The sequence below is a fragment of the Saccopteryx leptura genome, chromosome 3 (assembly GCF_036850995.1).
Source record: "Saccopteryx leptura isolate mSacLep1 chromosome 3, mSacLep1_pri_phased_curated, whole genome shotgun sequence".
NCBI classification, from domain to species: Eukaryota; Metazoa; Chordata; class Mammalia; order Chiroptera; family Emballonuridae; genus Saccopteryx; species Saccopteryx leptura.
This window is the reverse complement of record NC_089505.1, coordinates 248,535,413-248,548,203: the sequence shown is the minus strand read 5'-3', so window position 1 is coordinate 248,548,203 and position 12,791 is coordinate 248,535,413. Positions and strand designations below refer to the sequence as shown.

Sequence of the window (12,791 nt, the reverse complement as noted above, 5' to 3'; positions counted from 1 at the left end):
CGCCCATTTTTTTTATTGGAATGTTTGTCTTCCTGGTATTAAGTTTTACAAGTTCTTTATAAATTTTGGTTATTAACCCCTTATCAGACGTATTGTCAAATATATTCTCCCATTGTGTAGTTTGTCTTTTTATTCTGTTCTTATTGTCTTTAGCTGTGCAAAAGCTTTTTAGTTTGATATAGTCCCATTTGTTTATCCTGTCTTTTATTTCACTTGCCTGTGGAGATAAATCGGCAATATATTGCTGCAAGAGATGTCAGAGAACTTACTGCCTATGTTTTTTTCTAAGATGCTTATGGTTTCATGGCCTACATTTAAGTCTTTTATCCATTTTGAGTTTCTTTTTGTGAGTGGTGTAAGTTGGTGGTCTAGTTTCATTTTTTTGCAGGTAGCTTTCCAATTTTCCCAATACCATGTGTTGAAGAGGCTGTCTTTACTCCAATGTATGCTCTTACCTTCTTTGTCAAATATCAGTTGTCCATAAAAGTGTGGGTTTATTTCTGGGTTCTCAGTTCTGTTCCATTGAACTATATGCCTGTTCTTATGCAGTACCAGGCTGTTTTGAGTACAACGGCCTTGTAGTATAACTTGATATCCGGAAGTGTGATACCTCCCACTTTATTCTTCCTTTTCAAGATTGCTGAGGCTATTCGTGTTCTTTTTTGGTTCCATATAAATTTTTGGAATATGTGTTCTATATCTTTGAAGTAAGTCATTGGTATTTTAATCGGTATTGCATTGAATTTATAAATTGCTTTGGGTAATATAGACATTTTAGTGATGCTTATTCTTCCTAACCATGAGCACGGTATTTGCTTCCACTTGTTTGTATCTTCCCTGATTTCTTTTATCAATGTTTTATAATTTTCCAAGCATAAGTCTTTTTTCTTTCTTTCTTTTTTTCCTGTATTTTTCTGAAGCCGGAAACGGGGAGAGACAGTCAGACAGACTCCCGCATGCACCCGACCGGGATCCACCCGGCACGCCCACCAGGGGGCGATGCTCTGCCCACCAGGGGGCGATGCTCTGCCCCTCCAGGGTGTCGCTCTGTTGCGACCAGAGCCACTCTAGTGCCTGGGGCAGAGGCCGAGGAGCCATCCCCAGCGCCCGGGCCATCTTTTCTCCAATGGAGCCTTGGCTGCGGGAGGGGAAGAGAGAGACAGAGAGGAAGGAGAGGGGGAGGGGTGGAGAAGCAGATGGGCGCTTCTCCTGTGTGCCCTGGCCGGGAATCGAACCCGGGACTTCTGCACGCCAGGCCGACACTCTACCACTGAGCCAACCGGCCAGGGCTCCAAGCATAAGTCTTTAATCTCCCTGGTTATATTTATTCCTAGGTACTTTACTTTTTTGGTTGCAATGGGGAAGGGGATTGCTTCCTTAATTTCTCTTTCTGACAGTTCATTATTAGTGTATAAAAATGCCTCTGATTTCTGAGTATTAATTTTATATCCTGCCACCTTGCTGAATTCATTTATCAGGTCCAGTAGTTTTTTGACTGAGACTTTAGGGTTTTCTATATACAATATCATATCATCTGCAAATAATGATAGTTTTACTTCTTCTTTTCCAATTTGAATGCCTTTTATTTCTTTTTCTTGTCTGATTGCTGTGGCTAGGACTTCCAGAACTATGTTGAACAAGAGTGGTGAAAGGGGGCACCCCTGCCTTGTTCCTGATCTTAAGGGGATTGCTTTTCATTTTTTCCCATTGAGTATGATGTTGGCTGTGGGTTTGTCATAGATGGCCTTTATCATGTTGAGGTATGTTCCCTGTATTCCCATTTTGCTGAGAGTTTTGATCATGAATGGGTGCTGGATTTTATCAAATGCTTTATCTGCATCTATTGAAATTATCATGTGGTTTTTCTCCTTCCTTTTGTTTATGTGATGAATCACATTGATTGATTTGCAAATATTGTACCAGCCTTGTCTCCTAAGAATAAATCCCACTTGATCATGGTGTATGATTTTTTTCCATATATTGCTGGATCTGGTTTGCTAATATTTTGTTGAGGATTTTTGCATCTAAATTCATCAGGGATATTGGCCTATAATTTTCTTTCTTTGAAATCTCTTAATATAATATAATACATTGGATCAATAGGTTGAGATCAAAAAGTCAAATGAGAAAAAAACACATAAACCCTAAATTGATGGCTAAAAAAACGTGTTGGGTAAAATCAAATACTTATTTCAGATATAAAAAGTTTTTAGAAACATTTTTAGGAATAAAATGAATTTCTTAGAAAGAATAGTTTACTTTATGTGGATGTGTGTATTTTGATTATAAAAGAGAGCCTGACCTGTGGTGGCGCAGTGGGATAAAGCATCGACCTAGAACGCTGAGGTCGCCGGTTCGAATCCTTGGGCTTGCCTGGTCAAGGCACATATGGGAGTTGATGCTTCCTGCTCCTCCCCTTCTCTCTCTCTCTCTCTCTCTCTCTCTCCCCCCTCTCTCTAAAAATCAATAAATAAAATATTAAAAAAAAGTTTAAAAAGATAAAAATAATAAAAGATATATGTGTACATGGTAGGAAATTTGTAAGATGTGCTTTTCAGCACAAAGTAGGAAATAAATTTATCCCATAAGCAAAAGTAGCCAGCCAAGTTCTCACTTCTATCAGTTCTTTTCTATATATGTGAAAACTTGTCTATTCTAAATGCAAAATTGGTATAATATTTCTTAATTAAAAATTAATATCTCGAGTATTGTCCATTATAATGATATATTCTACAATGTAATTCCTAATAGTTGTAAAATAATCTATTGTACAGACGTTTTAGAATTCATTTAATTAATTTCTTACCGGAAATTAGTTAAGAAGTTGGGCTGATGTTTCTCTATTATTATTACAAACAAGAATTAAAAAGATATCCTTGTAGACTTTTCATATATCCATAATTCTTTCATTAAGATAAAGAAAAATCTATTCAAAATAGAATACTTTTATTATTTAGCACTTAACATTGCTATCATTTGACTTTGTTTGGGGATTCACAGACTTTGCAGATATCTAAAATGAAATGAAAGTTACAGACATGAGCTAAATTCTTAGGAAAAAGTAAAGGCATAATTCTACACTATGTTTCACACTATTCATGATTCTGGATGGATTAAAGACAGATTAAAAAAGCACATAAAAACAAATTCAATCTCAGTAATAATTAAAAACGTGCAATGTAAGCTAATGAGATACCACTGTCCTTTTGTCTAATTGGCAAAGATTTCCTAGACATTTCCATGTAGTAGGGACCAGGAATTCTCAGGCACAGCTGGTGGAAATGAAAATCCAGACAATATATCTGGAGGGTAATATGGCTTTTAAAATGCAAACACTTTGACCCTGCATTTCTAGGTTTAGAAACTTAACCTAAGTGGATGATTAACATTGATGTAGATAATTAAATTCACCTGTACAGGTTTTCACCACAATGTTGTTTATAATAGTAATGTGAAAATAATATCTAGGGGTAGAGGCTAAATTATGTCAGGGAACTTGTATATAAACACAAATAGAACACAATTCAGCTATTGCTGCCCTAAGTCAATACTTGTTGAAATGGGAAGAGATATCCCTAATATAACTGTTTTTTTTTAAAGCAGTTTACAACAAAGAATGGTGTGTGTACTAACCTCATTCTTTTTTTTCTTTCTTTCTTTTATTTTTTTTGTATTTTTCTGAAGCTGGAAACGGGGAGAGACAGTCAGACAGACTCCCACATGCGCCCGACAGGGATCCACCCAGCATGCCCACCAGGGGCGACGCTCTGCCCCTCTGGGGCGTTGCTCTGCCGCGACCAGAGCCACTCTAGCGCCTGGAGCAGAGGCCAAGGAGCCATCCCCAGTGCCCGGGCCATCTTTGCTCCAATGGAGCCTTGGCTGCGGGAGGGGAAGAGAGAGACAGAGAGGAAGGAGGGGGGGTGTGGAGAAGCAAATGGGCGCCTCTCCTATGTGCCCTGGCCGGGAATCGAACCCAGGTCCCCTGCACGCCAGGCCGACGCTCTACCGCTGAGCCAACCGGCCAGGGCCTACTAACCTCATTCTTGAGGGCAAAAAATCATGAATGTGTATTTGTGGAAAAAGGCTTGGAAAGAAATTCACATAAGTATTAATTGTAGTTATCTCTCAGTACTTGGAGTTAAACATAACTTTTAATTTTCTCTTTTTTGTTTACTTTCTAATTTTCCTATGACACAAATATAAATTCATTGTTAATTTAAAAAAGAACACACAGATCCCTAAAATATCCAAAAAGAAGACACCCCCCAAATCTAAGAGCAATCAGATGAAAAAAAACCTTGAATGTACTGATGATGTGTATGTAAATTGGAGCAACCTTTATAGAAAGCAATTTGGCCAGATTTCCATAAAATATCATACCTAATCATTATGGTTTCAAGAACCTATCCAAAAGAATATATGCAGTGCTATTTATAGTGAGAGACATTGGACCTAATGTCCAACAAAGAAGAATGATTACATAAATTATGAAAGGCTCACGATGGGCTCTTGTGTATACACTTTTGGGAACCTTTAGGCTTGATAGAAGGCAGAGTGTGCATTTTTTTTCTCTGAGTTCTCAGAAAACTCTGTCTAGCTCTCACAGCATAGTGCTCTGTAATTCTATGACCTCGCTTTATATATAATAACTCAGTCCAAAAGGTTCCTTGTTAGGGAGGTTGTTTAAAACAGAATCTTAGCAATTTGCCCTCAAGTCTCTACTACAATGATGGTGTTAGATAATCCTGCCTAATTGTCCAATGGTCTCCTCCTGCTTTCTGTGAACTTAACCACATGATTGTCTATCAGTGGTGTGCTGGTAAATGTTCTGGTGGGAGAGCTGATTTGGATGTAGCATTTGCCAATTTCTCCGTTAAGACTCCCACCATGGCTGATTCAAGGTACAAATGTGATGTCACTGAATGCAGAGTTGAGAAAAAATGTGCCGTAGCACACTGTTAGATAGAATTTCTACCACTCAGATTAGATGTGATTAATCGCATGAACAAAAATCACAGTTAAATATACACTGCTCACAAAAATTAGGGGATATTTCAAAATGATATGAAGCGATAAGAAAAAAGAAGCATTTGCTTTTTTTTATATTAAACAAGAACATCAGAAGAGCAAACGACAAGTCAAAGAAAGTTGTTCCATTATGCAGATGCAATGCAAATCCAACTTTTACTTTATTGGTGAAAATGCACTACACAAAAGGCTGAACGTACTGGAGTATCTGCACGTTCCCAGATTCACCTAATTTTTGTGAGCAGTGTAGTAAATAATTTGGAAGTGATGAATTCTTAGCATTAGTATCTTTATTTTTAATATTAAATATTTCATTGTAAGTTTAAATAATTTAACTTTTAATAATGACTGTGTTTAACTCAGGCCCTTCCTTTTCTGGGACAAAACCTCCTTCTCTATCACTGTTCCTACCCACCTCACCCCCAGCCCACCCTCACTAATATCTTTTTTACGAGTTCCTATTCTTCCTCTCTCCCATTCAAGGCTGTCATGCTCAATACGAGGAAACGGTGTGCCATTTGTCATGTAGGCCTTGGTGTGATTTAGTTTAACGCTGACCATTACTTCTTCCGGCAAGTAAGTGGGACCTGTATATATAAAGCCTCACTTGCAATTCCGGAATCCCACTGAGCAAGGTTTAAATTATAGCTTTCCTGTCACCTAGTTTTGTGATCTTGGATCGGCTACCTAACCTCTCAGAACCTTACTTCCTCATCTCTCTCTTCTGAAGATTAGATGTGATAATATATTCAGGGCATTTAGCACAGAGCCTGTCACCTAATAATTGCTCAATAAATGGTATTTATATATTTGGTATTTTATTTTCACTACTTTTGGATGAAATGGTTTGGAGTATCATATAACAGTTTAGAGAAGCACTTGGGAGAGGCTGGTACCCCCTTTTTCTTTCTTCCTGTTGGGCAGTGCTCCCTACTATCTAAAAATAACACGGCCTTTCTTTCGGGTGCCATACTCATGCAAAGTATGAGTATGGCACCCATACTCTTTGCTTTCACACTTTGTCCCCTTCTTGTAGATATAGAAACTTCTGCATGCCCTGAATACCATGGACTTACTATTACTAGCCCAGCAGCACAAAGTCGGGGTCATTTTTTCTGAGGCCATTGATATTAAAAGATGGTTAGGATCATGTAGGTGGAGGTTATTTTTAAGTACTAAAATAAGAGAAATGTAAAAAAAAAATACAGAATTCCCCTTTAAAGACATTTTCCCCCCTTTTCTTCTTCTCCTTCCTTTTCCCTCTCTTCCTCCTCATCCTTCCTTATTTCCCTTCTCCTCTCCCTTTTTTTCCTTCTCCTTTTCTTCTTTTTCTTCTACTTTCTCACTGTCTTAGACATTTTTACTTTCTAGACACTCAAGAAGCTTTTATTCTTTCAGGCTCCGGAGCTGATCTGAGAGTGCCTTAAGACTCTTGCCTCCCCAGCTCCTTGGTTGCCAGTCCTCCTCACTCACAGCTGGTTTAGAATAAAGACACATGGGCCCGCTCAGCTCAGAATCCGACACACCACCTCCAACAGCCAGCGAGGTGTAAATTATGAGTAACTAACTCTGGAACATATTAACTATGTTTCTTCTTGCAGTCACTAGGACTGTCAAGTGTTGGTTTCCTCATCTGCAAAGTAGAAGTGGCAGATCTTGCCGTGCTCTTGATACGGAGCTGCTGTGGGGACGTGATGAGATAGGCATGTGGCAATGTATTGTGAATGGTAAAGCGTCGAGCATACACATGGAGGCAAGGGTTGGTGGTGATACCCCCTCAGCTCATTCTCCTGTCAAGACTTTGTCCTCTTCTCTCAAAGCACCTAGCTTGCTCTCAGATAGCTACCACTTAATCTGACCGAGGCTGCATAGCTGCAGGGCCCCATTCAAAGTCAGCTTTCTTTCTTTTTTAAGTGAGAAGAGGGGCGATAGAGATGGAGACTCCTGCATGCACCCCAACCAGGACCCAGCTGAGTACCTCCTTCTGGGTCTGATGCTCTGCCCACCTGGGGCCACGCTGCAACTGATCTACTATATTTTTAGTGCCTGAGGCAGAGGCTCCACAGAGCCACCTCAGCACCTGCGGCCAACTTTGCTCCAACAGAGACATGGCTGCAGGAGGGGGAGAGTAAGAAGGGGGAGGGAGAAGGGAGGAGAAGCAGATTGTTGCTTCTCCTGTGTGCCTTGACCGGGAATTGAACCTAGGACTTCCACATGCTCGGCTGATGCTTTACCACTGAGCCAACAGGGCCCAAAGTCAGCTTTCCATGCACTTCTCCATCCCATTGCTGTCTTACCTGTTGTATAGCTCAATGTTAGCTAATAGGTGATAAAATTACTGCTCGTCTTAAAGGCCTGCCTTTTGATCTTTCAGGGTTGCATGTATCTACCAGGAAGTAAAGTCAAGGAGATTGCCACAAACCCAGAAGAAGCAGGGAAATTTGTCTTTGAAATCATTCCAGGTAAGCAACAAAAAGTGGGATGGAGGAGCATTATGTTGCCATTTTCTTCTGGATGCTAGAAGTCAAAGATTTATCAGTGAGTCTGTCAACAACTAACCAACCAACCTAGTAAGAATGGGTAGTAATTCTGCATATCTTAGTCAATGAGCCTATACTAGCAAGTTCATTAGCGAACAAGTGAACTAAGTGGGCTTGCATTTTGCTCAACATTATGCACTTCATGAGCGTGGACTTGGAGCCAGGTATCCCACCAGGCACTGGGACACTGATCAGGAAAGTACATCATCCCTGCTCACTAAAACAAGTTCCATCTAGTAGGTGAGTGAGACATTAAAATTAACAGTTAAACTATACATTGAACCACGTGAAATTGCTACTTTCGTAGGTGGAAAGTGGTCGATAGTCAACAGTGTCCTGTGGTTCAATGTGACCTAATTAGCACATGTCAAGTGCCGTAATTCACTGACTGAAAGTGTGAGCAGCACACTGCAGGGTGCTTTTCCCTACCAATAGTTACTTTCTCTTCCTGGAATGCATCTGGGGGAAGGGGGATTTGTCTTGATTGGTCTGGAGGGGAGCTTGTTTGTGTTCCTGTGACTGTCCTTCTGAGGCTGCTCCTCCCTGTCCCTTGCTCCTTGGCCAGCCCCAGTCCCGCTGGAAATCCAGGACTGCTCTCAGTTGTGCTACCAGGCTGGTGCCACCACACCGGCCCAGCAGGGAGCCCCATGCCCCTGAGCACCCCTTCCCTTCACTTACTCCTTATGACTCACACAAGGCAGCTGTGTGCAGAGGAAGACTGGTGGAGAAGGCAGCATAGCAGGGAGGTTAGACATGCCCAGCTGGGAGCCATCCTCCCCGGGTCCCAAACCTGGCCCTGACACTTACTATTTGTGAAACTGTGATCAAGTTATTTAATTTCTCCCCACCTCTGTTACTTAATCTGTAAAACAGTAGTGAGGATTAAATAAAGAAATATATATATATATGAAACACTTGGGCCTGACCAGGAAGTGGCGCAGTGGATAGAGTGTTGGACTGGGACATGGAGGACCCAGGTACAAGACCCTAAGGTTGCCAGCTTGAGCCCGGGCTCACCATCTTGCACGTGGAGTCACTGGCTTGAGCGTGGGATCATAGACATGACCCCATGGTCGCTCGCTGGCTTGAACCCAAAGGTTTCTGGCTTGAAGCCCAAGGTCTCTGGTTTGAGCACAAGGTTGCTGGCTTGAGTAAGGGGTCACTCACTGTGCTGTAACCTCCCCCCCCCGCCCCATCAAGGCCCATATGAGAAAGCAATCAGTGAACAACTAAGGTGCCATAATGAAGAACTGATACTTCTCATCTCTCTCCCTTCCTGTCTGTCTGTCCCTATCAGTCCCTCTCTCTGTTGCTGTCAAAAAATAAATAAATAAAAAAGAAAAGAAAAGAAACACTTGGTACAGTGCCTGGTATATAGTTATGTAAGTGTTTGATATTTTGGGAAGCACTAAAGGAAATTATAATGCAGAAGAAAATTCTAAAACTGGAAATGGTTATTAATAGAAAACAAAGAAAAACATTAGAAAAGAAAGTTCAGCTCTTCCCAGGGAGCCCCTCATGGGCACTCTCTTGCTTTTCTATCTTCCTTCTCAGAGGACAGGTTTACTTTATCAATTCTCCTCTCTGGGAAAACCCACCTGTTTCCCACAGGCTTCTTTTGTTCCTAGGATCCCTTCTGAGCAGTCCATGGGATGTAACCAACCTCCAAGCTCCAGCTGCAATTCACCGTGGTGTTGCATCAAAAGCCCAGTATCCTCAAGGATTTCTGTGCTAGGGTCAGATGAAGACTTGTTCTCTCATTCTCACTACATTTGCACAGTCTTCTGTGCTGCTGGGAGAATTCTTACACATCTCTGTCTCTCTCTCTTGCACACACACACATGAGTCTTATCAAGACAAACAACAATTGTAAAGCAATAATAAGTAGGAAACAATTTTTCTGAAGGTGCCATCATTTCCAAAGCTCCTCCCAACCGAAAGTGAGACAGCCCTTCAGGTTACCATGCAGAGAATTTTCAAGTCTCTCTTTTTGTCATCCTCTTGTGCAAGATGATTCTCAGGGGCCATTGCTGGCATAAGAACAGACCTTCCTAATCAGGGCCCTCTCTCTGTGCTCTCCAGCGTTAGTTGCACAAAGACCACAGAGAAGACCTTTTTTGTAATTATGTTTTTCTTTATTTAGGACAGGAAAATATTTAAGGCACATTTCTCTCTCCCTACTACCTCTAGCAGAAAAATGATCTGTTCTCCCACCCAAAGGGAGTCATGAAGGATAAGTGAGTTATATCTCTGTTGCATATGATGTTGCCTTTAAATCTCACATCTCCTTATCAGATGTCATTTATTTACTCAACTATGTTACTGACCGCCTCTATGAGGCAGGCACTATTGTAGGAACTGGAAATCCGGGAAAGAACAGAATAGCTTGTAAGCAGCCTATGTGGGAGGAGACTGAGAAAAAAACCAAATGAATGCGTAACTTGTATAGTTTGTATAGTTTTTATGATAGAATAGTGCTATGGGAAAAATTAAGCAAAGAAGGAGAAAGTACTAGCTGAGGTGGGGATGGCAGTGGTTGATTTGTCATTTTAAGTAGAGCAGGCAGAGTAGGCATCATTGAGAAGGAGACCTTTGAGGAGGGTTCTGAGGGAGCTAAAGGAATGAGTCAAGTGCTCATCTGGAGAAAGAGCATTCCGGGAAGGGGAACAGTCAGTGCAGAGTCTCTGAGTCTATTTCACATGTTCAGGAAACATCAAAGAGACCAATGTGGTTACAGCGGAATGAAGACAGGAAAGAAGAGTAGGACATTCAGTCAGGGGTGAGCACAGATTTTACCGGCATGTGCAAGCAGTTGTAAAAAGTTTAGTTTTTATGCTACAAGCCACTGGGATGTTTTGAGCAAAGAAGTGACATGATCTGACTTTTGAGCTGAGACTGATAAGGGACTTGGACAGGGCAGGGAGACCAGTGAAAAAGCTATTGCAATGATCCAAGTCAGAGGTGGGAACAGTGAAGGGGTGAGGAATAATTGTTTTCTGGATGCATTTCGAAGGTGGAGGGGACTTCGTTTGCTGATGGATTGGGTGTGGGAAAGAGTGATCAAGGTTGACCTCAAGGTTTTTACCTCAGCAATGGGAAGGACGCATTTGCTAAGATTCGTGCTTGTAGAAAGTTTTGGGGGTAAGATCAGGGCTTTATGTTGGGATGTATTAAGTGATTGCCTAGATATTAATGATAAGAAAACCAATGTTTAGGATAGTTTAGTTAGTGCTGTGAGAGAGGTAAGGATAGAATGTTAGGGATTTAGAATAGAGTCTACCCATTGAATTTGAAGTGGGAGAAGGTATTAAGAAAGGGTCTCTAGAGAAGATGACATTTGAGTTAGATTTTTGAAAATGAATAGGAATTCCTTAGGTAGGGGAAGAAAGAAAGGGAGTCTTTTCTGACAAGGACACAGGTTGAACAAACTTGTTAAGTCAGAGAAAGTATGCCTCTGATGGCAGAGTTGCTATTCATGGACTTTGTATTAATGTTAAGCAATTTTCTCCAAAGAGAGCCCAGCTTAGCACCTCAATGGGCCCAAACTTTAATTTTTTATAGGTCAACAAAAGATTTTAAAATAACCTTTGTTCTGGTTTCTTGAACCTGAATTAATATCACTGTGCCTCACTTAAAAAAAAAAATTTATTGATTTAAGCCTGACCTGTGGTGGCGCAGTGGATAAAGCCTCGACCTGGAACGCTGAGGTCGCTGGTTCAAAACCCTGGGCTTGCCTGGTCAAGGCACATATGGAAGTTGATGCTTCCTGCTGCTCCTCCCTTTCTCTCTCTCTCTCTCTCTCCTCTCTAAAATGAATAAATAAATAAATTTATTGATTTGAGAGAGAGAAAGAAAGAGGGAAGTATTGAATTGTTGTTCTACTTATTATGTATTCGTTGGTTGATTCTTGTATGTGCCCTGACCAGGGATCAAACCGGTAACCTTGGCATAGTAGGGCAATATTCTAACCAATGAGATATCCAGCCAGAGTGTGCCTCACTTTCTTTACCTTTTAGGATGACTTGGTATATCTTGTCACTGGGTTCTGACCAGAGGAGCAAGTCCACTCAGAAACATCTTGAGAGCTGGATGTTTCTCAATGTGGTTGTCATGATCAAACTAAAGGATCTCCCAGGAATCAGGGTAAATTGAAAAGGCGTGTTCTTAACAATGGAGTAGATTGGCATGTAGACATGGTGGGGAAGGATACCAGATAAATTTTGGCCAAGGTCAAATTTGAAGCAATATGGGCTATTGGAAGAAAGGAGACCAGTATCCTTCCTTGGCCTGAGTATGGCAGTAACTTACTGGTTACAGTGAGCAGGTACTTTTGCATTTCTGGGCTTCAGTTACATTATCTGTAGAGTGGAATGATACTAGGTCAAAGGAATATTGTGATTTCTATGATATGAGACCTTTTGCTTCCCATTCTTCTTTCGGAAACACCCAGGTCTCAGGATGTTCCTGAATAGCCAGGGCTTCCATGAACTGACACTTCTGGTCAGAAGAGCTGATGACCTAATGATAAGACAGATTCAGAATTAGGTCAGCACAAAAGGTCAAAGAAGGTGAAGCTGGGTGAGATAAGTTCAAGAGATCATAACCAATGGGAATGTGAAAGTCTTTTGTTTTCCTGCAAGAAAACACAAGTTTGAACACAAATGTAGTGCTCCAACAGACTCTCTTTTAGGGAAATGCCCTGACATTGAGAGAAGAATGGGTCAGGGTGCACAGAAGAAGCACCTATTTGCTTCTCTACCCCTACCCCCTCTCCTTTCTCTCCATCTCTCTCTTCCCCTCCTGCAGCCAAGGCTCCATTGGAGCAACGTTGGCCCAGGCGCTGAGGATGGCTCCATGGCCTTGCCTCAGGTACTAGAAAGGCTCCGGTTGCAATGGAGAAACCCTCCAGATGGGGAGAGCATTGCCCCCTAGTGGTCATGCTAGGTGCATCCCAGTCAGGCGCACATGGGAGTCTGTCTGCCTCCCTGCTTCTCATTTCAGAAAAATACAAAAAAAAGAGAATCACTACACATATCTGTTTATAATCTTGTGTTTTAAGTAAAAATGGTAAAGAAGGTCCTAACAAACTTCATTTGTCCATGAAATATGTATTGAGAACCTACCATTTGCAATGTCTTGTGAAGGCAGAAGAGCAGCAATCCTGAAAGGAAGCACCAATTTTGTGAGAAAGGCACACATATGTTTACTGTCTCTTCTTCCTGA

General features: G+C 41.3%; 1 protein-coding gene across 3 annotated transcripts in view; it reads left to right on the top strand.

Annotated features, from left to right (window-relative positions):
* ARHGAP25 (Rho GTPase activating protein 25) overlaps positions 1-12,791 on the top strand; it is an 87,347-nt gene that overhangs the window by 42,782 nt on the left and 31,774 nt on the right. For all 3 annotated transcript variants that reach the window (XM_066378090.1, XM_066378089.1, XM_066378088.1), the window contains one exon: positions 7,403-7,490. In XM_066378090.1, the coding sequence (XP_066234187.1) occupies positions 7,409-7,490 (82 nt within the window). In that variant the 5' untranslated portion in view covers positions 7,403-7,408. The remainder of the gene's footprint in view (positions 1-7,402; positions 7,491-12,791) is intronic.